This window comes from Schistocerca nitens, chromosome 4 (genome assembly GCF_023898315.1).
Source record: "Schistocerca nitens isolate TAMUIC-IGC-003100 chromosome 4, iqSchNite1.1, whole genome shotgun sequence".
NCBI classification, from domain to species: Eukaryota; Metazoa; Arthropoda; class Insecta; order Orthoptera; family Acrididae; genus Schistocerca; species Schistocerca nitens.
This window is the reverse complement of record NC_064617.1, coordinates 611,675,521-611,703,180: the sequence shown is the minus strand read 5'-3', so window position 1 is coordinate 611,703,180 and position 27,660 is coordinate 611,675,521. Positions and strand designations below refer to the sequence as shown.

At 41.6% G+C, this 27,660-nt stretch overlaps 1 protein-coding gene across 2 annotated transcripts in view; it reads right to left on the bottom strand.

The window, feature by feature from the left end:
* LOC126251464 (tumor protein p63-regulated gene 1-like protein) overlaps positions 1-27,660 on the bottom strand; it is a 132,890-nt gene that overhangs the window by 82,987 nt on the left and 22,243 nt on the right. Inside the window, exon 4 of one of the 2 annotated variants that reach the window (XM_049951898.1) lies at positions 11,826-11,963. The exons of the other annotated variant lie outside the window; for it this stretch is intronic. Coding sequence (XP_049807855.1) covers positions 11,826-11,963 — 138 coding nt within the window. The remainder of the gene's footprint in view (positions 1-11,825; positions 11,964-27,660) is intronic. 2 annotated transcript variants of the gene reach the window in all.

Genomic DNA, 27,660 nt, shown 5'->3' with positions numbered 1-27,660 from the left:
TTCTCTAAGTCGACAAATGCTAGAAACATAGGTTTGCCTTTACTTAACCATGGACCTTGCCGTTGGTGGGGAGGCTTGCGTGCCTCAGCGATACAGATGGCCGTACCGTAGGTGCAACCACAACGGAGGGGTATCTGTTGAGAGGCCAGACAAACATGTGGTTCCTGAAGAGGGGCAGCAGCCTTTTCAGTAGTTGCAGGGGCAACAGTCTGGATGATTGACTGATCTGGCCTTGTAACATTAACCAAAACGGCCTTGCTGTGCTGGTACTGCGAACGGCTGAAAGCAAGGGGAAACTACAGCCGTAATTTTTCCCGAGGACATGCAGCTCTACTGTATGATTAAATGATGATGGCGTCCTCTTGGGTAAAATATTCCGGAGGTAAAATAGTCCCCCATTCGGATCTCCGGGCGGGGACTACTCAAGAGGACGTCGTTATCAGGAGAAAGAAAACTGGCGTTCTACGGATCGGAGCGTGGAATGTCAGATCCCTTAATCGGGCAGGTAGGTTAGAAAATTTAAAAAGGGAAATGGATAGGTTAAAGTTAGATATAGTGGGAATTAGTGAAGTTCGGTGGCAGGAGGAACAAGACTTTTGGTCAGGTGATTACAGGGTTATAAATACAAAATCAAATAGGGGTAATGCAGGAGTAGGTTTAATAATGAATAAAAAAATAGGAGTGCGGGTTAGCTACTACAAACAGCATAGTGAACGCATTATTGTGGCCAAGATAGACACAAAGCCCATGCCTACTACAGTAGTACAAGTATATATGCCAACTAGCTCTGCAGATGATGAAGAAATAGATGAAATGTATGACGAGATAAAAGAAATTCTTCAGGTAGTGAAGGGAGACGAAAATTTAATAGTCATGGGTGACTGGAATTCGTCAGTAGGAAAAGGGAGAGAAGGAAACATAGTAGGTGAATATGGATTGGGGGGGGAAGGAATGAAAGAGGAAGCCGCCTTGTAGAATTTTGCACAGAGCATAACTTAATCATAGCTAACACTTGGTTCAAGAATCATGAAAGGAGGCTGTATACATGGAAGAAGCCAGGAGATACTGACAGGTTTCAGATAGATTATATAATGGTAAGACAGAGATTTAGGAACCAGGTTTTAAATTGTAAGACATTTCCTGGGGCAGATGTGGATTCTGACCACAATCTATTGGTTATGAACTGCAGATTGAAACTGAAGAAACTGCAAAAAGGTGGGAATTTAAGGAGATGGGACCTGGATAAACTGAAAGAACCAGAGGTTGTAGAGAGTTTCAGGGAGAGCATAAAGGAACAATTGACAGGAATGGGGGAAAGAAATACAGTAGAAGAAGAATGGGTAGCTCTGAGGGATGAAGTGGTGAAGGCAGCAGACGATCAAGTAGGTAAAAAGACGAGGGCTAATAGAAATCCTTGGGTAACAGAAGAAATATTGAATTTAATTGATGAAAGGAGAAAATATAAAAATGCAGTAAATGAAGCAGGCAAAAAGGAATACAAACGTCTCAAAAATGAGATCGACAGGAAGTGCAAAATGGCTAAGCAGGGATGGCTAGAGGACAAATGTAAGGATGTAGAGGCTTGTCTCACTAGGGGTAAGATAGATACTGCCTACAGGAAAATTAAAGAGACCTTTGGAGAGAAGAGAACCACTTGTATGAATATCAAGAGCTCAGATGGAAACCCAGTTCTAAGCAAAGAAGGGAAGGTAGAAAGGTGGAAGGAGTATATAGAGGGTTTATACAAGGGAGATGTTCTTGAGGACAATATTATGGAAATGGAAGAGGATGTAGATGAAGATGAAATGGGAGATAAGATACTGCGTGAAGAGTTTGACAGAGCACTGAAAGACCTGAGTCGAAACAAGGCCCCGGGAGTAGACAACATTCCACTAGAACTACTGATGGCCTCGGGAGAGCCAGTCATGACAAAACTCTACCATCTGGTGAGCACGATGTATGAGACGGGCGAAATACCCTCAGACTTCAAGAAGAATATAATAATTCCAATCCCAAAGAAAGCAGGTGTTGACAGATGTGAAAATTACCGAACTATCAGTTTAATAAGTCACAGCTGCAAAATACTAACACGAATTCTTTACAGACGAATGGAAAAACTGGTAGAAGCTGACCTCGGGGAAGATCAGTTTGGATTCCGTAGGAATGTTGGAACACGTGAGGCAATACTGACCTTACGACTTATCTTGGAAGAAAGATTAAGAAAAGGCAAACCTACGTTTCTAGCATTTGTAGACTTAGAGAAAGCTTTTGACAATGTTGACTGGAATACTCTCTTTCAAATTCTGAAGGTGGCAGGGGTAAAATACAGGGAGCGAAAGGCTATTTACAATTTGTACAGAAACCAGATGGCAGTTATAAGAGTCGAGGGGCATGAAAGGGAAGCAGTGGTTGGGAAAGGAGTGAGACAGGGTTGTAGCCTCTCCCCGATGTTATTCAATCTGTATATTGAGCAAGCAGTAAAGGAAACAAAAGAAAAATTCGGAGTAGGTATTAAAATTCATGGAGAAGAAGTAAAAACTTTGAGGTTCGCCGATGACATTGTAATTCTGTCAGAGACAGCAAAGGACTTGGAAGAGCAGTTGAATGGAATGGACAGTGTCTTGAAAGGAGGATAAAAGATGAACATCAACAAAAGCAAAACGAGGATAATGGAATGTAGTCAAATTAAGTCGGGTGATGCTGAGGGAATTAGATCAGGAAATGAGACACTTAAAGTAGTAAAGGAGTTTTGCTATTTAGGGAGTAAAATAACCGATGATGGTCGAAGTAGAGAGGATATAAAATGTAGACTGGCAATGGCAAGGAAAGCGTTTCTCAAGAAGAGAAATTTGTTAACATCGAGTATAGATTTAGGTGTCAGGAAGTCGTTTCTGAAAGTATTTGTATGGAGTGTAGCCATGTATGGAAGTGAGACATGGACGATAACTAGTTTGGACAAGAAGAGAATAGAAGCTTTCGAAATGTGGTGCTACAGAAGAATGCTGAAGATAAGGTGGGTAGATCACGTAACTAATGAGGAGGTATTGAATAGGATTGGAGAGAAGAGAAGTTTGTGGCACAACTTGACTAGAAGAAGGGATCGGTTGGTAGGACATGTTTTGAGGCATCAAGGGATCACAAATTTAGCATTGGAGGGCAGAGTGGAGGGTAAAAATCGTAGAGGGAGACCAAGAGATCAATACACTAAGCAGATTCAGAAGGATGTAGGTTGCAGTAGGTACTGGGAGATGCAGAAGCTTGCACAGGATAGAGTAGCATGGAGAGCTGCATCAAACCAGTCTCAGGACTGAAGACCACAACAACAACAATCTAGCTTCTAAGATAAGTCGTAGGGTCAGTATTGTCTCACATGTTCTAATATTTCTACGGAATCCAAACGGATTTTCCCCGAGGTCTGTTTCTACCAGTTTTTCCATTCGTCTGTAAAGAATTCGCATCAGTATTTTGTAGCCGTGACTTATTAAACTGATAGTTCTGTAATTTTCACATCTGTCAACACCTGCTTTCTTTGGGATTGGAATTATTATATTCTTCTTGAAGTCTGACGGCATTTCGCCGGTCTCATACATCTTGCTCACCAGATGATAGAGTTTTGTCGGGACTGGCTCTCCCAATTATAATGATCAAATATATTAAAATAATAAACAAACATAATGGGATATGCCATATAAATATTAGAACAACATTTCCATAGATGACCAACAGCAATCTTTAGAATTCTTTGTCCAGTAGCCCTATTTTTAATTCCTATGATATCCTTTTAATCATAATTTTTATTCCAAATTACTCGTGCACACTTGTGTTAGTTTACGCCACAACATTTCATGACATGCCTTGTCCAATGCTTACCTGTTTACATGTCAGACGTCTTCAACTCTGTTGGTCAGTTTCACTATTAAAAAACTAAACTCTAAACTCCATCCGAACAGGCCCTGGAAAGCCTAATGGTGGTGACTGACCACTGTGTCATCCTCAGGCGATAGGTATCACTGTGTTTCAGTGCACTGTATTCAAATAAAGCTGCATATCTGCAATTTTGTAAGGCTGGTCTATCGCTGTGTACTGCTTGCCTCCTGGAGCAGACACTTGTCCCATAAACTTTCATCAAAGTGAACTTTATTTATCATGAAAAATTTTGTTATGAGTTATAAAGCATCAAGAACTGATAATGACAAACTTTCTTCAAAAAAATATTATGAAAAACATTAATTAAATACGTCATGATCTACAAAGAACAGTCATATGGGAAACTAATATCTATGATCATTGTCATTGTAAGAACAAATGCTCTGATGATTTGTTTTGCTTTGTTCTCACTACTTCTTCTTCTTCTTCTTCTTCTTCTTTGATTGCTGATGATGTATCTTGAGCGTGCTGGAGGACAGACGTGATTGCTGTAAGTGTAATTTGGTAATTTCAAACAATAGATGAAATTTATCTAATTTTGTACTCTCTTATTGAAATATTTGGTAACCCCACCAGCCTATGCTTTAAGAAGTGTCTGTGAATATTTTAAATAAAGCGCAAGAAGCGCAGATGTTATTCATATTGTTGTTCCCATCTTAAGACTGATAATGTTATTTCACTATATTTCTGAACTGATAAATAATATTCAACTCAGACTTGTTAAGAAAAAATACTAATAATACTCCTTCGGAGTAGACAGGTAATTTTCTTAATTTCAAGGAATTTTATGTAAACCATCGATCTTGTATGTGCTCATAGAATCTGTGGCAAAGACGATGTTTTATCAATACCTCAAGAAAGCAAATATTTATCGAGAAAAGTTTCAAATATCATGAGATGGTACATACAGTTGTTCGTGCTGGAATGTAATCCACGATAGCTGGATATTTTACTAAGGAACTATATTTGGTATTTAATAAAAAGATAGCCCTGAGAGCTTACTAGCTGGAACTTATAGCTCTACCAACCAAAGGCAGTTTAATACCGTGTGTTTGTAGTTTGTGTGTGTAGGTGAGATGTATTTTCTGATAAAACAGATGAACAATTAATAGAACCTTACCACCAGAGAGAACTGCTATTACATATGTGCATGCTGCTTCATTTTAAAGGAAGTTTCAGAGGTAAGCTAACAACGTGCATTTTAATACATCAAGATCCTTGCAAATTGTTTTCAGTGTATATTTTGATAGTTCCATTAAAATACTGCACAAACAGTATTAAACTACACCTACATCCAAAGATTTATTGTACACAAACAAGCTTCATCACACTCGTACGATACATTACACAGTGTGTGCATGTCTTTACAATGCATTAACACAATAAAACGATTCATACAGACAGACATTCTACATGCCGCAACACGGTACACACCACAGCTGCACTGCCATGCCTGCCACTGTATGTGTATTGAAGGTAGTGTTTGCCCTTTCACTTTTGCCTTTGCTAAAGTATGAGGGTTGCCCAGAAAGTAATGCACCACATTTTTTTTCTTCAAAAATTCTTTATTGAACATAATGAGAATGACACACACGACAGAATGATGTTTTATCTACACACCCTATTTTTCCATGTAATCTCCATTCTGTACTATGGCCTTCCTCCAGGGCAAAACAAGGGTGTGTATGCCCTGTTGGTACCAATCCTTGTCCTGGTGGTGGAGCCAGTGCTTCACTCTGAGAATCACCTCCTCATTGTCCTCAAAATGTCTTCCATGAATGGCATCCTTTAATGGCCCAAACAAGTGCAAGTCCAAGGGGGTTAGGTCAGGGCTGTAGGGTGGATGGGATAACACTGTCCAACCCTGTTTTGCAATGTGTTCAGTAGTTCTCAGACTTGCAGAGAGCTATCATGTTGCAGCAAAAAATCTCGCCAAAGTCGCTGGAAGCGTGTCTTTAGTTTTGTTGACATATGCTTCTGAATTACTGGTACCGCCTCTTGGCATCACATCAATGAGATCACACCTTCACAGTCCCGGAACACGGTGATCATGACCTTACCGGCAGAAGCAGTTGCTTTGAGTTTTTCTTCTGTGGGGATTGAGAATGGCACAATTCCATCGACTGTCATTTTGTTTCCGGCTCAAAAATGGTGAACCCAAGTTTCATCACTTGTCACAATCCGGGACAAGAAGGCCTCCTCTTCTGCTTCAAAATGTTGCAACAAATCAAGACAAATGTTTTTTCTGTGCAATTTGTGATCCACTGTTAAACACCACAGGACTCATCTTGCACTAACATTTTAATATCCAAGAGTACAGGTAACTGCATCCACACTTCCTTTGCTGATTAACAGATGCAGCGCCAACTGCCAAGTCGTAATGCATGCATGAATGGCATCCTTTAATGGCCCAAACAAGTGGAAGTCCAAGGGGGTTAGGTCAGGGCTGTAGGGTGGATGGGATAACACTGTCCAACCCTGTTTTGCAATGTGTTCAGTAGTTCTCAGACTTGCAGAGAGCTATCATGTTGCAGCAAAAAATCTCGCCAAAGTCACTGGAAGCGTGTCTTTAGTTTTGTTGACATATGCTTCTGAATTACTGGTACCGCCTCTTGGCATCACATCAATGAGATCACACCTTCACAGTCCCGGAACACGGTGATCATGACCTTACCGGCAGAAGCAGTTGCTTTGAGTTTTTCTTCTGTGGGGATTGAGAATGGCACAATTCCATCGACTGTCATTTTGTTTCAGGCTCAAAAATGGTGAACCCAAGTTTCATCACTTGTCACAATCCGGGACAAGAAGGCCTCCTCTTCTGCTTCAAAATGTTGCAACAAATCAAGACAAATGTTTTTTCTGTGCAATTTGTGATCCACTGTTAAACACCACAGGACTCATCTTGCACTAACATTTTAATATCCAAGAGTACAGGTAACTGCATCCACACTTCCTTTGCTGATTAACAGATGCAGCGCCAACTGCCAAGTCGTAATGCATCTGTCCTCGCAAATGACATCAGCAGCTTGCTGCAACATGTCAGGTGTGACAGTCGTGGATAGTCCCCCTGACCACTGCAAATCGTGGAGCTCCGCCGAACCACACTTCTGATGACCTCACCCTCCATGACCAACAACTAACTGTACTTCTGTCAACAGCAGATGCTCCATAGACTTAGCACAAGCATTTGTGAATGTCCCCCACAGTTTCTCTCCCTGCAGTGAGAAATTCAATGATAGCATGTAGCTTGTAACGTCCATCACCTATAGACACCATTTTGAAACTGTCCTGTAGCTGCACTACCTGTCAGAAGTGACGGAAACTTGGTGTGCTCACTCAAGAGACCTCAAATAATACATATGTAACATTTCACATTTGTAGCATTGTTTTTGGCTGAGAAAAAATATGCAGAGCTTTACTTTCAGGGCAACCCTCATACTTCCTTTTCATTTTTTAAAGATTTCACAGGATAACATCAAACAAAAGTTTTCTAATGGTTTGTAGTCATTTCTTTGACATTTTGAGCTGTGCATGCTAGGGCCATACCTCTGGCTATTTTCTTTCTTTTTCTTTTTTAGGAAAAAATGTTTTACCTACAAATGTAATAATATATTCTTTCTACCATACGGTTTATTCACAATAAATAAAATTTCATTATTTGCTCTCATTTCTAGTGTTACAGTTGTCATAGCTAACAGAATCTATAAAACTATCATCAGCAACAGCAACTGAAAATATATGGTTTGCAGACTATTAAAGACATCTAATAAATAAGTGTCACTGCAGTGGTCCAATGGCTGCAATAGGAAGTTATTACGAAAACAAAGAGAGTACCATCACAGATTTAAGCAAACTCAAAGCCTAGGTGACAAACAAAACATGAATGAAGTGAAAAAGAGTATAATGAGAGCAACATGAGAAGCTTTCATGAACCTGAAATACAGTTTTGTATGTCCGCCTCTGTAGCTGAGGGGTCAGAGGAGCTGACTGCCAAGCAGGTGGACCGGGTTCAATTCCCTGTACTACCAGGGATTTTTTGCTGGTGGAAGGACTGGTACGGGATCCAGTCAGTCTCCCAAGACCATCCGAGGAGCTACTCAACTGATCAGTAGAGGTTCAAAGGTCAAGGAACCAGAATATGACTGGGAAAGTAGTGTGCTGACTACATGTCCCTCCATACTGCATCCAATGATGCTACTGGCAGAGGATTACAAGGCAGTTAATCGGGTTTGATCGGCCAATCTAGGGCCAGAACACAGATCTATACCTTACCTTTACTTTACTCAAGGAAGTATGACAGGACCATTACTGTTTAGCATATACAGGGTGATTGAAAAAAAAGTTTGCGAACTGTCAGGGCACATCGGACCTACACCAAGGATCAGTAATCAAATAGGAACTGGTGGCCACAAATGCCATGAAAATGTGCTACAGTCATGACAAGGTATTGCTATACCAAGAAAGGTGGAGCACAAGGAGACTGTCGCCATTCACGCCGTGGAATTGTTGGGAGTAACATGGTTAGCTACATGTACCACAAAATGGCTAAGCTGCATTTGATTTATGGTGTGACCAACTGGTATCTACGAGAAGCCGTATGACTGTATCATGCAAAATATCCTGACACAAAGGTGCTGCATTGCTGATTATGCGAGGCCGGCTCATTCCATGCACACAAGCCAGATGCTGGTTGCCAATGAACAACCTGGACAGTTGCAGTGGAAGAAAGTGTTCCCGAAAGGGTGCAGGCCGAAGTTTCACAGTATGTGTCCCCTTCACTGATGAGGCTGCGTTCCCACTTAAGGGTGTGATGACCGTTCACAACCTGTATACATGGGCAGATATGAACCCTCATGCTACATGCAGGCATGCCTCACAATGCAAAATTTATCCCTAACGTGTGTTCTGGACATGCTGAATGATGTACCATACTTATTTGTATTCGCATTTGATTTCAGTACGACAGAGCCCCAGGATTTTCAGCAGACAAGTGAGGGCACATCTGCAGGCAACCTTTCCCGGTCACTGGATTTGTCACGGTATGTCAGTCACATGGCCACCAGAATCACCCGAACTGTCCCCAATTGTTTTTTTTTCTTTGGGGGAGTCTGAAGCACCCTGTGTATTGAACACTTGTTACAATGCCAATGGACCTAGTGGGCAGGATTGTTGTGGCAGCAGAATGTCTTTGAGATAGATCAGCTATCATTCAAAGGGTGCACCGTTCAATGCAGCGTCAATGTCAGGCATGTCTCAATGCATCTAGACAAAATTTGAGCATCTCCTGCAGTAGGCGTCCATTTCAAGCATGCGATTAAATAATTGCAACACCATTTAGTCGCCTCATAGTGTGGAAGGCCTTTGCAACCCCCAGTTCCTATGTTTTTTTTAATCAACTTGTATATGCATTCCAATCAGATTAATGTGACCATCTGTCAAAAGCCTGAATAACCATTTTTTTTTTTTTTTGCCCTGCTGACAAGCAGGAAGAGAGTAAAGGAGGTTCTGGAAAGTACCATTAGGAATTTTGAGCCATGCTGACTCCAGTGCTGTGGCAGGCTGCACTAGGTTGCTCAGTTGACGACCCATGTGTGAACAGCCCAACTGAGGTGGCTGCACAGAGTCTTATTTGATGTAAATCTGGGGAGTGTGGTAAACTCATCCTTGTGCTCTTTAAACCATGCATGTACTCTGCAAGCTGCCCGACACACTCCACAAACCTGCTGGCAGGTGCCATCGTGCCAAATAAAAAACAAATTGCATTTCACGATGGATGTGATTTCCGAGGATAGGAGCATACTTGTGTTGATCTACTTTGCCTTCCAGAATGAGCCACAAAAATCATTCCCCAGGCCATAATGCTCCCTTCTCCAGCCTGGCCCCTTCTGACAATCGTATATACCAACAGCCATCTGTCAGATGGAGCATAAGATGTGATTCATCTGAAAAGGCCACCCATCGCCACTCAGCCCGCTGGACATCAAATTCTGGTATTGGCATGCAGATTCCAGCCTTCGTTGCCAATGAACAGCAGTCAGTGTGGGTGCATGAACCAGGCACCTGCTGTGGAGGCCCACACACAGCAACGTCTGCTGAATGGTCATAGAGGAAACACTGTTGGTAGCCCCTTGGTTCATCTGGATGATCAGTTCCTCAACAGTTGCATGTCTATTTGTTTGTACACAACTCCACAGCCATTGTTTACCCATCATCTATGCCTGTTGGCGCACCACAGTTCCCCAGTGCTGGGCTTGGATAGTGCCATGTTGCTGTCCACAGTAACCATGGCGGCATGTAAACAGTTTACAAACTTAGCAAACTTAGCCATTTTGGAAATGCTTCCTAACTTGGCCTGAAATTCTCTTATCGATGTCGGATAATTTTTTCTGTTTCCACATTACAACAACAACTGCACTGTTTCCTGCATCCCTCCTCCATTGTTAGTGCTGCCACCTGCTGTCTGTGAGTAGTTATAGCACAGTGATGTTGAATACAGGCAGGTGCCACATTAATGTGACTGGACTGTGTATAATAATCTAGTGGATAATCTCAGAAGTTCCATGAGGCCATCTCAAAGATTGTAGTAAATTGCAAGACGACCTGCAGAGGATCAATAACTGGTACAAGGACTGTCAGTCGACCGTGAACGTAAATAAATGTTAACATATTGTGCATAAACGGATGAAAAAAAAAAAAGGATCATCAACCATATGATTGCATTACTGACGAGAAATCACTGAAAACTGTAGCTGCTGTAAATTACCTCAGAGTAACAATCGAGAGTGACCTAAACATGGAGTGACCATGTAAAACAAAAAGAAGGAAAAGCAGATCCACAGCTGAGAAACATTTTAAGACTCTTAAGGAAATGTAATTTATCTATGAAATAAGTGTCTTCTAAGACATTTGGTCAACTGATTCCTGAATATTGCTAATCAGTCTGTAACTCTTAGCAGGTTGTATATAGAAGAGATAAAGAAGAGCAGCATATTTTAGACAGTGCGAAAGCCTTACGGAGATAGTCAACAAACTCTGGTGTCAAAAACTATAATATAGGGGTTGTGTGAGAGAATTGAAAGTCCAAGACAGAACATTTCAAGAACAGTTGGGCAACATATTACTTCCTCTGACTTACATCTTGCAAAATGACCCCAACAAGTACATGTAAGAAATTGAGTTAAAACTCAGGTTTACCAACAACCATTCTTCCTGTCCTCAGAGTCTTTCATAGCGGCATGGTTCAATAAAATCATCTTGGTTTACATGCCATGTCATTTCAAATAAAACACTTGAGCTATCAATAGCTAACACTTGAGCTTTTGATAACTGTCACCACTATCATCAGGACTTAAAATCAGTCGCTGAACACTGAGAAGATTTTATTGAACCATTCTTCTCTCTTGTCATTCACAAATGGAAGAGGGAAGCGGGCAAAAGATAATGATACTAGAAGTATCCTTTATCAAACACTTGGAGTGGCTTGCAACATACAGGTGTAACAGCAGATATGGGTGGTTGAGTTTGGTATGTCTGTGGATGTTTGTGTGGGTGAGTTCACTTAAACTGGAGAAAGGTCAGTAGCTCAAACACTAGTGAAATTCTCTGCACTATTAAATGTCCCTCACAGGCCACACATCAATCAACTGCAAGTGAATGAATGCTGATCCTCGTATTTGCTTATTGCTGACATCCTAAAATTTTCAGAATGATAAAACAGCTAATGCAGCTGCACGCCAACTACAGACTACAGCACTTACATAAATCTTAGAGCTTGATTTTCTTTTTTTTCCATGCAAAATAAGAGTCTAAAGTTTTCTATGTAATTGCAAGCAGTTAGCAGTAACAAATGTCATCACACTATCTACGAAAAACAAGTGCCCAAGCACGAACAGTGGTACCTGGGCTCAAAATTATGGATGTCAAATGGATTAGCACAGAACTCTGCAGATGCTGTGTGTGACCAGCGTTCCTGCAGAGGTCGCAGCAGACAGCCCTTCACGACTGTGACAACCCCCGTTGCTAGACCATTCAGCCTCCTACACACATGCACCACATACTATAAACACAATGTAAGCCAGAAACATAACACAACTTATACATTTTAGCCACACAGTTACAATAAGGCAAAGTACAATCCAGCCACACCAGAAATTTGACAGGCAGACAGATAGCAACAGTCATTATAAGATGGAGTAACCTATTTTGTAACAGTCAACTTTCTGAATGAAATTTTATGTAGGTGAAAAAGTAATATTTCAGATAACCCTCTGGTATTAACATGAATGTTTACCTAGCAGACAACTGCTACATCATTTCCAGTTTTACCTCGTGTAGGATACTGACTCCAATTACAGACAAACTTATAGTTGAATTTTTACAACAAGAATACATTCATTATACAAAACATACAAAAGAAATATTACAGTCTTTGGTAAAACATAAATAACAGAAGGAGTAAGAGGTAGCAAATCCCAAACTGCTGAAGGTTCAAGATGTCAACAAGGGTACAAACAAGACTAAAAGATTGCTAGCTTTCAGACAAATCCTTCTTCAGAGCTACAAAATACACATACACTCACAAACTTATAAACACAAACACCTGCATGACTACATGTCATGGGAAACCACATATAACCCTATTCTGCCAACCTGTTTATGGACCATCTAGAGCAAATGTTCCTAGCTGCTCAAAATCCCAAATCACTTCGTTGACTCAGGCTCATTAATGACACCTTCACGATTTAGATCCCTTGCACTACAGTCTCAACACCTTCTCTCTCGTCAGCCTCACCTGTTTCTCCTCAGCTCACTGTGTCACCTTCCTGGACTTGGGCCTTCACTTCTTCAATGGCTCCATAAAACCCCAAGTTCACATCAAGCCCACTAACCATCAACTGTACACGCATTTTGATGACTGCCTTACCTTCCGCTCTAAAACATCTAACATAGTGTGGCCACTTGTGGATGGCACATCTACAGTGACAAGCAATCCCTCAACTATTAAGCTGAAGGTTTTACCAAGATGTCCACAGAACACACTGTACCCCAAAAGCTAGTGCATAAACAGATTCCTGTGTCATACATTCTCAGGAATACCTGTAAAAGAGCATCACCATCATCCTGAATTGGAGCACTGTAACCATATCCTCTTCTGGGCTTCGGCAACTTGCCTGTATGGAAATGGCGACCATCCTACTCATAATCATCCCTCAACTACTACAGTGGTATTCCATCACTCGCACAATACATGAAATTTCCTAGTCCATCCTTATGTCATATCTGGTCTCAACCATTATCCAGAGGTCATACCTCTTTGGAACACACAGGTGCAACACCTGTCCAATGCAACCACCAGCAAATCCTAATATCCAGCCCTGTCACAGACTTATCCTACCCTGTACCAGAGACAGAGCTGCCTGTGAAAGCAGCCGTGTCATATACCAGCTCTATTGTCAACTTCTGAGCAGTATTGCATGGGGGTACGAACACCAACGAGCTGTCCACCCAAATGAATGGTCAAATCCAAACTGTGGCCAAAAGCAGAGTTGATTAGACTTGGCCACTGTTTCTATGTTTCGATACAGTGTATCGATACGTGGAACTGTTTCAGTGTTTCAGAACGGCTGTGGTTCACTGTTTCAAAACAGTGGTGTTTCATTCCGCCCCTGTCTCGGATAACCGGACCAGATTCAATCTCGAGCCAGACACAGAAACTGTATCGTTGTTTCAAAATAAGGCTGTTTCAGTCCGCCTGTGCTTGGAACGGACTAATTGTATCGAAACAGTGATGTTTCATTCCACTCTGTGTCGCACGAGATTCGGGCTTGGCACAGGTACTGAAACACAACATACCACTTCGTGAAACACTTTCAAGAGTGTCGAAATCTTTTTGACAAGCAATAGCATGAACCTTAAGATATCCAAAGACAAAGCTTCGTTTCTAGCTGACTGTCCTATTCCGAAATGGCGTAACATCTGCTTTATAAACACAAACCAAACAATAAAACAACACATACTATTCACATTCAAAATAATAAATGTGTGAAAATCATTCAGTTAAATTACACTTTTTTTATAACATATGCTTCTCTGTTCATGTACAGTAGTCATAAGAAACGCAAGTAAGCCTACAACATTTTGAATAAAAAAAGGCGTAGAGTGACAGTTATTTGACATATACATAAATCTGATGTAGGTATAATTGCAAGCAATCTGTTTGACATTATCGCTGATAGTGTAATGGTGAATGGGAAGGGCTGGGAAGCATGGTGAATTTATAGTAACGGTTCGAAACACCTTGAAAGACAAAATTTTTTTCTGTTATATTTTGTTATTTATTCAAATTATTTGGCATTATTTGTGAGTCTATAGTCACTGTGCCTATTATCCACAATGATTCCCTTTCTGTGCATGGAAATTAGCAGGATGTGTATATTACCCATACTAATGGAATATGGGAATCCCAGTAGCATATCTGTTGTTTCTGCAGTTTGCGCCCCAGTTCCGTTCATGGTGGTTCTTCTATCTTCAGCTATGGCTGTCCTCAGCCAATTAAAAAGTATGAACGTCACACGACACAAAAGCAGCACATTTGCTGCAGGAAATACGAAACTGCCAAGACGCCTAAGTGATAGTTTCATACTTTCTGCGATATGATTAGCGCTCTCGCACCTCATTTGTGTTTATATGGATATACTTATATAGTAGACATTCAAGATGATAAAATGTGTAGGTTTATTAGATTACAAAACACAAACTGTTTCACTGTTTCGAAACAGCGTATCGAAACATTACATTGTACTGTTTCATTTGTATTGAAACAGTTACGTGTTTCAGTTTTCCCATCTCTAGAGTCGATCACCCAATGGCAGAACATATTGCTGAGCGCAATACGCTCATCTTCAATGGCAGTTTCACAGCCTCTACCATCTTGAACATTCTTGACAATGCCAGCTTCTCTGAATTGTATAGATGAGAACTGTCCTTGCAGCACATCTGTTGATCCCATAGTCCTCCTGCCTCAATGTTTACCAGCCTGTCCCACATCCACCTCCATCTCTGGTCTCATGACCCTCCCACTTCACTCATCTTGAACTCACACCCTGCAGTCTCTTTCTTGCAGTCTTTGCACTACCTCTATTTTCCATTTCACTCCTTCACATCATTATGCACTATAAATAACCATAGTCTTTCAACACCAAAGAAAATTTACTGGTAAATATCAACAAATAAGTGACTCAACAATCCAGCAAGTTGTTACTCTTATGTCTTTCATTATCCAAAAACAGTATTACAATTTCTTCTCCCCCAGTTAATAGTAACATACTGCCTTTGGTTGACTCTTGAGAGCCATAAGTTTTACTAATTTGTTTTCATGGCACAGACCAATATCAGTGTAAACTAGCACTATGGTTCCCATCAGCATTATGATTTTCAAGGAATCATTTTATCAAGGAGATAACAAGTGCTTTAAAATATACAGCCTAATTTTGCATATTAAGTAACTTTTTTAATGCTTCATTCATCAGGAAATACATTACCCACAGGATAAATATGCCATTAAAAGCTACACAATGTTACACGAGACAGAAGGCTCCAAGTTTAGCTTTGAAAAATAACACATTTATTTGTCAATGTACTGTGAACATTTGGCATATGAGTTACACCACATAATAAGTAATGATGTATTAAATATGTTAATTATATTCAGCTGAAAGACATACATTTTTAGCTAGTTTATGGACTACTCCTTACACAGCTCCACGTTATAAGTATTTATTCAATTAAAGTGCTTTAAACTGTTTGTTCCATGCAGTGCATAGTCAAACAATGAGAGACATTCAATAAGTACTGCAACACTTTTTTTCTCAACAATTTATGTTGAAAAAAATGTGGTATTTGCTGTGGGCCTTCGTGGAATATTCCTACTTCAGTCCCTATAGTTTCACGAAGTTTCAACAAGTAGCGGTGCTATACGTAGGCTTCAAAATGGCTTCTGTAATAGAGGGGTGTTCCAAGCAGAGAGTTGTCAATGAGTTTCTTTTGGCGGAACTCCAGAGCATCACAGCTATTCATAGGCACTTGCAGAATGTCTACAGAGACCTGCCAATGAACAAAAGCATGGTAAATCACTTGGCGAGGCATCTCTCATTATCGCAACAAGGGTATGCAAACCTACCCAATCACCTTTGTGCTGGCCAGCCGCAAACAGCTATGACTCCTGGAACATTGGGACATGCGGACACTCTCATCTGAAGTCACTTACGGATCACAATCTAAAACCTCGCTGCTCAACTGGATGTCTCTGCTGGTTGTGCTGATACAATCGTCCACCAGTTGGAGTACTCAAACATGTGTGCCCACTGGCTTCTTTGCTACCTAACAGGAGACCACAAAGAAAAATGAAACACTTTGTGTGTGGAACTGTTTATAAGTTATGAGGCTGAATGTTAAAATTTTTTGTCAAACATCTTCACACGTGATGAAACATGGGTTCATCAGTTCGAACTGAAAACAAAACAACAATCCATGGAATGGTGCCAAATGACCTCTTCTCCAAAGAAAAAGTTCAAAGTCGCGTCCTCAGTCAGTAAGTGACTGTGGTGGTCTTCTGGGACTCTGAAGGATTTATTCTGTTTGATGTCCTCCCTCAAGGTGCAGTAATCAACTCTGAAGTGCATTGTATTGTGCCACCCTCAGGAAATTAAAGAAATGATGTCAGTGTGCTTGTCACCACAAAAATGCAAATGAAGTTCTCCTTCACTATGATGATGGAAGGCCTCATTCAAGTCTGCCCACATGAGAGGAGCTCACAAAACTTCAACTGACTGTCCTCCCTCATCTTACACCTTCCGACTTCCCTCTATTTGGCCCAATGAAGGAGGCACTCCACGGTAAGCACTTGGTGGATGATGGGGAAGTTACTGATGCAGCAAGACTTTGGCTGATGTCAAGCAGTAGAGTTGTACCATGTGGGCATACAAGCTCTCCCAGTAAGGAGGTGTAAGGCCATCACACTGAATGGAGATTATGTCAAAAAATAGGATTTTGTGGCCTGAAGAGTGGAGAATAATATGGTTTATTGGAATCCTGAGTAAAACTAACTTGCTTTCAGAAAAAAAGTGTTGCATTAGTTATTGAATGCCCCTGGTATACATTTTATGGTGTGTTCATTATTTCATATATTACACGTGAATGGGAAAAACAGACCCATGATTAAATTCAGCTGGAGATAAAGCAACTCAATTAAAATGAATTTATTGTGCAGCAAAATCATGTTGAAAACTTTTGTACAACTTTTTGCTAATAAACTGGCAGAAATTTAGCCAACTCTATCCACATCAATATGTGAATAAGTAGAATGGATGGAGTTTAAACTTATGTCAGTCTATGATTTTCTTCTCTCAAATCTTTAAATGCAACACAAACTCCATGAACAACTTTTCTGTAAGTGGTACAGGTACACTATGTGAAAACAGCTTTGCTTCTCTTTTCTCCTGCCCTCAGTAAGTCTCACATTATTGACGATGCTGGGACAAACAATGAAGTTAAAAGACACTTCCAATATGCGAAATGTCTCCAAATATTAGCCAGTTTTACACGAACAGAGCCCTTTCATCAATGTAATACAGTAATACAAGAACGTCTACTGTAAGCACACTAATAATTGCCGTATTGAGGATGGCATTGCTGTAAGCCATTACAATTGGCTTAAATGCTCATACTAAACTGGCTTTCATACACAACGAAGCACAATCTCAGTTACATTTATAAAAAAAAATATCAATCATACATGAAGTCTAATGATGAAAAATCCATGATGGAAAAACAACAATATGAAATGGATAAATTGCTACTCATAACGCAGAAAACACATTGAGTGGCAGACAGGTACATTGAAAGAAGACTGCTAGATGTTATCAGCTATCGGAATACGTCCTTCCTCGGATGTAGACAATACACACACACACACATTCACACATAAATAACTCACACACATAAGGTTACTGTTGTTTATGGGCACTAAGGCCCAGCCAGTCAGCCCTTTGTGGCTGGGGACACAATGGTCATATGTATGTGTTTTACGCAAGAGTGAATGTGCATGTGTTTTGTCTACATCTGATGAAGGACTTTGTCCGATACCTAATAATATCTAGAAGTCTTCTTTCAATGTGCCTGTCTGCACTCATCACCTCCTCATCTACATGGTAAGTCGCAATCTTTCTATTTCATACAAGAATTTGGATGGTGATAGGACCTTTATTGTTTACAATATACATAAATGACTTAGTTGACAACATCGGTAGCTCCGTGAGGCTATTTGCAGATGACACGGTTGTCTACAAGAAAGTAGCAACATCAGAAGACTCGTACGTACTCCAGGAAGACCTGCAGAGGATTAATGAATGGTGCGACAGCTGGCAGCTTTCCCTAAACGTAGATAAATGTAATATAATGCGCATACATAGGGGCAGAAATCCATTCCAGTACGATTATGCCATAGGTGGTAAATCATTGGAAGCGGTAACGACCGTAAAATACTTAGGAGTTACTATCCGGAGCGATCTGAAGTGGAATGATCACATAAAACAAATAGTGGGAAAAGCAGGCGCCAGGTTGAGATTCATAGGAAGAATTCTAAGAAAATGTGACTCATCGACGAAAGAAGTAGCTTACAAAACGCTTGTTCGTCCGATTCTTGAGTATTGCTCATCAGTATGGGACCCTTACCAGGTTGGATTAATAGAAGAGATAGACATGATCCAGCGAAAAGCAGCGCGATTCGTCATGGGGACATTTAGTCAGCGCGAGAGCGTTACGGAGATGCTGAACAAGCTCCAGTGGCGGACACTTCAAGAAAGGCGTTACGCAATACGGAGAGGTTTATTATCGAAATTACGAGAGAGCACATTCCGGGAAGAGATGGGCAACATATTACTACCGCCCACATATATCTCGCGTAATGATCACAACGAAAAGATCCGAGAAATTAGAGCAAATACGGAGACTTACAAGCAGTCGTTCTTCCCACGCACAATTCGTGAATGGAACAGGGAAGGGGGGATCAGATAGTGGTACAATAAGTACCCTCCGCCACACACCGTAAGGTGGCTCGCGGAGTATAGATGTAGATGTAGATGTAGATGTTCATAAAGCACAGAATGAAAAAGCCCTCACACAACTAACTTTTATATTTTGAACCCTTGGAAGGAATCATACATTGAAAAAAATTTAAGGTCTGTAATTAAAGAGTTCAAAACGCATGCAACATTTACGTAATATATCTGAAATAAGGATGTTGAGAGTAGCATGCAGACCAAGCCATTTAATGTTTGAAAACTCAAATATTTTATTTACTATTATTAATTAATAGCCTCACATATACACTGATGAAAGGAACAATTATGACCACCTTCTTAATAGTTTGTTCATACACACACATCAAATAAAGTTTTGCATCAGCCCAGTTCCCAGAACTCTTGAAGACAGATATCGACAGTGGATACTGTATCACAGACACAATCCCTTCAACTGTTCACAGATGTCACTAAAGCCGCCCATAGATGTAAACAACCACGCATGAGCAGCGCCTATTAGACAGAGGGGGTCCGACAGCCGATCAGTTCCAGTCATTCCACCAGGAACGAGGTACACAGCTCATGTTGTCTGTAGTTCAACCATGCCTAGACAGTCAATACTGCGGTTAAATCGCATCTGCATTGCTACAACAAGAGAAGTGTCCAGGAGCCTTGGAATGAAGCAAAGCGATGTTGTTCGGACATGGAGGAGATACAGAGAGACAAGAACTGTCGATGACGTGCCTCGCTCAGGCTGCCCAAGGGCTACTACTGCAGTGGATGACCTCTATCTAAGATTATGGTTCGGAGGAACCCCGACAGCAACACCACCATGTTGAATAATGGTTTTCGTGCAGCCACAGGATGTCGTGTTACGACTCAAAATGGTTCAAATGGCTCTGAGCACTATGGGACTCAACATCTTAGGTCATAAGTCCCCTAGAACTTAGAACTACTTAAACCTAACTAACCTAAGGACATCACACACACCCATGCCCGAGGCAGGATTCGAACCTGCGACCGTAGCAGTCCCGCGGTTCCGGACTGCAGCGCCAGAACCGCTAGTTACGACTCAAACTGTGTGCAATAGGCTGCATGATGTGCAACTTCACTCCTGATATCCATGGCGAGGTCCACCATTGCAACCACGACACCATGCAGCACAGTACAGATGGTCCCAACATGCTGAATGAACAGCTCAGGATTGGCATCACGTTCTCATGAACGTGTCATATATGCCTACAACCAGACAATCGTCAGAGACTTGTTTGGAGGCAACCTGGTCAGGCTGAACGCCTTAGACACACTGCCCAGCAAGTGCAGCAAGGTGGAGGTTCCCGGCTGTTTTGGGGTGGCATTATATGGGGTCGACATACACCACTGGTGCTCATGGAAGGTGCCGTAACAACTGTACAATACATGAATGCCATCCTCCGATCGATAGTGCAACCGTATCGGCAGCATATTGGCGAGGCATTCATCTTCATGGATGACAATTTGTGCCCCCATTGTAAACGTCTTGTGAATGACTTCCTTCAGAATAATGACAACACTCGACTAGAGTGGCCAGCATGTTCTCCAGACATGAACCCTATCGAACATGCCTGGGATAGATTGAAAAGGGCTGTTTATAGACAGCATGACCCACCAACCACTCTGATGGATCTACGGCAAATTGCCATTGAGGAGTGGGACAATCTGGGCCAACAGTGCCTTGATGAACTTGAGGATAGTACGCCATGGCAAATACAGGCATGCATCAATGCAAGAGGATGTGCTACTGGGTATCAGAGGTACTGGCGTGTACAGCAATCTGGACCACCACCTCTGAAAGTCTCGCTGTATGGTAGTACAACATGCAATGGGTGGTTCTCATGAGCAATAGAAGGGGCGGAAATGATGTTTATGTTGATCTCTATTCCAATTTTCTGTACAGGTTCCGGAACTTCGGAACCGAGGTGATGCAAAACTTTTTTTGATGTGTGTACTTTTAGAACGAAAAACCACAGCAGGTGCCTATGTATAAGACATGTAATTCCCTTAAATTATGGGGCAGTGTTTTGCAGTCACAGAACACTTGCACCCAATAGCATACCAGATGTGTTCCATCAGGTTCAAATCAGGAAAATTTGGTGGCCAAGACAACAATGTGAGTTCACTGTCATGCTCCTCAAACCACTGTATCATCATTCCAGCGTTGTGATATGGTCATTTATCCTGCTGGAATATGCCACTGCCATCGGGGGAGACTTCAAACAAGAAGAAAAGTGGTCCATAAGAAATTCCACGTGGTCCATAGCTGACATGTGCCTTTGAGTCCTACCATAGGCTCCATGGAATACCAGGTGAATGTCCCCCATAACATAATACTGTCCCCAAACTGGCCTATGTCTGTGGCATGGCAAATGTACAAGCATCTATTCCACCTGGATGACAGCATACCTGAACATGACCATAAACTTTTTGTTACAAGAAACATGATTCACCCGACCACGTGACACCTTTCCATAGGTCCACAGTCCAATCTTAATAATCCTATGACCACTGCAATCATAATTTAAAATGTCATCGGGTCAACATAGAAACACTTAGGTGTTTTTTTTACTCTGTCGTCAAATCCGGCACAGAATGCCATCTATCCTGTTTTACAGAGTGGATGAGCCTCCGAGCTCCGCACTATGTGATGTGCTGTGGACATCCAACACCTTCTCGCCTGCTAATGGTTTCACTACCCTTCAATTACTTTTCATAGATGCTCATAGCAGTAGCATATGAGCATCCAACCAGAGATACTCTTCCAAGCACCAGGCCATAACAATCTGCCCTTTGTGGAAGTCTCTTACCTCAGTAGATTTACCCATTTGAGACCTGTATCATCACTAGAATAATTACTCATTTGCCTCTGCTCTGATTATACTACCACATGAAATGCCTGCAACACCACCACCAGGCAGCATTTAACCACCCAGTAGAAGTGGTCATCATGTTTCCACTTGTATTTGTGTGTGTGTGTGTGTGTGTGTGTGTGTGTGTGTGTGTGGTCTTTTTGTACTAGTTAGGTCTGAAGACATACACTGCCTGTAAGCTTTGCTGTGTTTTTAATGTTATTTATGCAACTATAGGCTACTCAATGCTTCAGCTACAAGGTGAATAGCTTGCTTTACTCCTTCCACTGTATTCCAATCAGAAATTTCGATTATCATAACAAAGTAACAGCATGTGCTTGGATCAAGCAGCACCCACAGAATGTCAACACGAAGAGTGTAGAGGAGAATGGGGCATGTATTATTACCTAACAGAATTAACTGTTGCAAAATAGGTCATTATGCCTAGGTAGTACCAAAGGGAATCATGTAGTCAATAGATGACTGGATTTTTGGAGAAGCTGAAAGGGACTAAATATCAATGTTAAAGCTCATTTCTTCCTTCAATACTTAAAGCCTCTCCAGGTGAATAAAAGAATGAACTGCCAGTTTGACTTTTGTGGTATCATCTGAGGCAGAGAGCCAGGTAAAAAGCAGAGGGAAAGAAAGAAAATATCAAAAGTTATGGAAATGCAATGAAGTGGGAAAGGTGTGCTGGTCTGAAGCCGTCAGAGACCGTTCGGGGCCTAGTCTGCAGCAGGAATATAGAATACAGGCTTAATGCTCAAGTTACAGATGGTTAAAAGGGAAAAATAATACTGGGAGCAAAAATGCCATAGATTGAGCCAATCTGTTGATCAGGAGTAGTTATAAAGCTAGCCAAAAATGAAGCAGAGGTAAAGTCCACCAGAACTGAAACAAATGCTGAAACACAGAAGAGTCTACCATTTTCTTTGATCCACAGAAAAGGTCCTTCCAAGTCTTTGGATGAGGTATGCACCATTGGGGGAGGGGGGGAGGGGAAGGGAGAGGATATCATGAAAGTAATCTGATGAGCAGGTTCAATGGAGGAGAGCAGTGGTCAGAGCGAAATGACTCCAGATGAACTGATACTGGAACATCAGACCTGTGTAACAATTGTGGAAGGCAAATTGCCCACCAGGAAAAAGGATATGGAGATTTGGGTGTTCGGGTTAACTCAGGACATGAACAACTTAGGAGTAATAGGTGATATCTGCTACATACAGGAGGAAACTCAGCTACCAGGAGGCTGTCCACAAGGCTTGTCCAAAAGGTGCCAGTCGTACACCTGATCCTGCAGTGGTGAAGAAGGTCCAGTAGCTGTAATGTTGAGGGGTCACTGATCCATAAGCCAGGCACGCCCAATCTAGTCAGCATAGGACTAGTGCTTCGTACAGACATATGAGGGTGGAGCAGCTCATACTACAGGAGGTATGACTGAAGCAGCAGGGTGTGCTGAGTTTCAACTGTAACAACACAAGCCTTCACAGATGGGCTTGAAGCCTCACTGCAGGTCACTTACAACAACATTCATCACTACATTCACAGGGCACCGCCGTCTGCCTGGCAGCACTTTGGCACACGGCATATGCGACTTATACAGTCATAACACTTCAAGAAACCCATTTCGGTATGACTAAATACTGGCCATCCAACTGGGATGGGCAAGAATTAAAGCAGGTAGTCATTGAATAGTTAACTGTCATAGTGTTGGCCTCTGCCAACCATGACTCAAGTGTCCTGCTGTCAGCAGCCATTTCAGCCATGGCTGGGACCACTGACTACACAAGGCTACATCACTCCTGACTAAGCACAGTCACAGCAGTTCTACCCCAACACCTCACTGGTGGAGTCAGTTGATCAAGGCCTACCTTCCAGCAATGCAAGATGTAGATTTAAGTTTGTAATAAATTAATAAAAGGATTCTTACCTCTGAGCAGCATTTGACTCACCCTGACCCACCATCCTCCACCACAACACACCCACAAACTCTACAAGCAGTGTCAGAAGTGCTAATGGCAACTGCAATGGTGGCTCGATATTTGCAGCACAAAGAGCAATGCAAGAAAGTAGCAGCATGTGCCTTTTATAATCGCTGTGTGGTACTGCAACTACTGTTCAGGGATTTTTCCTCTTCCTACTGTCCACTGTCCAATTTTAAATTATGTCAGGCACAGTTTCAGTTGCAATTCTTGGGAAGGATCCACAGAATGAACCAATTGTGTGTACATATTGTAACCTAACAGGTCATGTGACCAGTGCACCAACTCACACAACATGGTAAGCTGGGCATACTGGCAAAGAGGACATTACACCATCCAGTGTAGGGAGAATATTTGGTTGAGGTGTGGAAGACATGGGTACCAGCGAACTTGAGCTGAACATAAACAGTAGGCGACTGAAGTCATAGTCTGTTATAAGTAATGTTATTTGAATTAGGAATTTAAGAGTTCTCCATGAGGCTACGCTAGTAAGTAAGTGGTTTGACGAGTGCCCAAGACATATGCAGGCCTTCTTCTTTTCCATTTCTGTAATAAGACTCCTACTATTCATTCTATTTTCTAGTGAAGTAACAGTACACATTGCTGTAGTGCTGGCATAGTAAAATGTAAATCAGTGTCTCATCAGTACCTTATGGTTTGGGTTTATTGTCCTTACATCACATGAAGCTCGCTCAAAGCAATGCAGTAAGGCATTGACGTACTGCGGATGTGAGATGGGTCATTAGCCATGGCGTCATCAACACAGCTCCAGGTCCCTCGAAGTTCAATCGACATGATAGCAGAAAATCTGCCTTAGGTAAATATCTGAACCAGTGTATGGAATAATGGGATACATATCAGATATCAGAGAATTATGACCAAATAAATATTATACAGTTGTATTAGAGGCACAGGCTTGTAGTCGTTAAAGCACCTGTGGCTTAATAAGTGAATCAGTGGTATCAAAGAGCTCTGGAAGAACCACCTACCTAACTGACTGCATTATATGCTCAACAGGGATTGGGGTGAAGTTTAAGGTTTAAGAGATAGTTCCTGATCATTACAGTCAGAAATGTGACTGTAGTAAAACTTTATCATTAATTTCTTTTTGTAAATAGTTCAGGTTGAGCCCTCCTTACTGAATGTGTGAGCTAGTCCCTCATGACACAGTGATAAGCATAATAAGTTTTTGGATAGTGTGTTACCTGAAGGATAGAGTAAGTCAAAGAAGATAAGTGATATGTTGTTCAGGCTAAATAGAGAGTCGAGGAAGATCATACAGGGAAAGGGGAGTATATGAAGGTTTGCAATGTTGGTGGGAGTACTGCAGTAGGATGTCTCCCTGATTCCCAAACCCCTGTTTGCTGCCAAATAGATAGTGGGCTCCTTAGACAGACAGCTTGGAGAAGGCTACAGGAAGCTGTGTGTGTACCACTAAAGTGAACATATGTGTAGTGTAAATGTGACAACACAGCCCTGGTATTTGTTCTCGGGACTAGTGTGATTTTCAGTGGCAGTCACTTGGTTGGAACCATGTATACTGTGGAGAGATTTCAAATGTGGTTGGGTCTTAGCTGTCAAAGTGTCACAGATGGACTCATATATATGTTGTGAGCCAAAGACTGACCAGATGTGTCCACAATAAACCATAAAAAAATAAACTAGTTTGAGGTGCAGCAACAGGGAGAAATCAGTGGGTCAAATTCTTCAAAGAGGGAAAGAGTGTAATGACACAAGCCTAGCAGATAGGCTTAGTGTTGTAAGATTGGCCAATTTTAGAAATATGATGACCCACCATTGCATCACGGGGACCACAGGGCATTACTGTCTCCTGTAAAGTGTTACAATGTTTATCATAATCAGGGGCACTTTGGCAAGGGACATACGTAACTTCTGCAGCCACAACACAACAACAAACGCATTTTAGCATGTATAAATACTGGTCGTCCAGCCAGGCTGGACCTGCACTGCAGCACCAAGTCTGAGTAGTCAACTGTCATAGTGTCAGCCTTGGCCATGAGTTCACCACTGCTCTGTCTTCATCCAGCCATCACTAATGGGCTGAGGGTTGAACTTAGGTCCTCCTATCCAATGCCAGTTGTAACGAGTGTGCTGCCAGTCCAAAGTTTGCTCCCCACGACATCTCTGCGCACCATCTGCCATGGCCTGTGTGGCACTCAACAGTCTATGACTACATATAAGGTGGTGCTACACCTGGGTTCGCACCTCAACTACAATGCTTTGCAGCTGGTGCATGAGATATGGCCTGTCTTCCAGCACCACTGATGTGGGCCCAAGTTGTACTACAAATACACGATGTAAAAGGTCACTTTTGACTCATCCTGACCCACCACCCTCTACCAGAGCACATCTAAGCAATCTGCAGAATGGGTACCTCTTTTTATGCTGATAAATACTTGGTATCTGTGTCAACTAAGCATCAAATAAAAGTGCCAAAAAAACTATATGACTCTAAAAAACTGAGCAGTAACCCCTAGAACTTAGAACTACTTAAACCTAACTAACCTAAGGATATCACACACATCCACGCCCGAGGCAGGATTCGAACCAGCGACCGTAGCGGTCTCGCGGTTCCAGACTGTAGTGCCTAGAACGGCATGGCCACTCCGGCCGGCACACTTTAAGAAACATCACACAAATGTGCCAGTAAAATTTTTAATAATGACGTAAATGTCTGATCTTCTGGGCTCGAAATTCTTCTAGAAGGTCGTCCTCAAAGAGTTGATTTTTAAATGAGAATCATTCGCTCTGTTATTTAAGAAATTCATTGTACAATCTCGCACATAGTTCATCTTGCGTAAAAGGAAATTTACTTTGAAAGTAATACTTTTCGAACCACCATTCGCAATATTTTCCCATGACCTGTTAGAAATGGGTTCGTTTCAGCAGTTACCAGAGAGCGCCAGATAACAGGCGTCACTGCGCCTGCGCAGCTACGATGACGCAGGTAGCCCGCATGTTCGTAGTGTAAAACAATGAAAGATCATACATTATGTCATTAAAGAAACAAGACATCAAAGCATACTTCAAGAGCATCGGAATTTCGTGAACCATACTAAAATGCATTATTCACCTTAAAGTGCACAATCGTATGTCCAGATTTGGATGTAAATTTTCTAGAGTTCCAGTACTGCATTATCTCATGTTTAGATCTTTATTATGGCATAATGCCATACGAGCTAGAAGATGGAAAATGTGCACTTGAAATGCAGCGAACAGTTGAAACTAGCCAACAGTGTGAAATAAAACACTTCGTTTCAAATAAACTGACTGCCTCAGCGCAAAAGACTAATAAAAGCCTAATCTCTTTAGCAAACCGACAAAAATAACTTCATTGTTCTGCAAGGCGATTAATGCTTTACTGTCAGAAAGGTGGAAATAAAACCAGAAACTAACAACATATTTTAGCCTTCCGTAATTATGGGAACATATTTTAATTCATTTGGTAGTCCCCGGCTACAGAAATTCGTTTTGTTTTCATTTAATGTGAGAGCAATAAACGAAGAGGAAACAGCAAAATCACTAAACGTAAACACAGGTCACATGGAGACTACCCACCTCCCCACTACAACTCAGACTGTTCTGTGCATCAGCCCTGGATCTATGATATTTCCAAACCGGGACAATACTAGATAGTGGCACCCAGCCACACTTCTGTAGCCAGATGCGACTCAACTGCGCATGCGCAAGAGCTCGCCCGCAACTGCTCAAATGAATCTAATGAAAAAACAGCTGTCACGTCATGCTCATCAGAGGCAATTTGTTGTT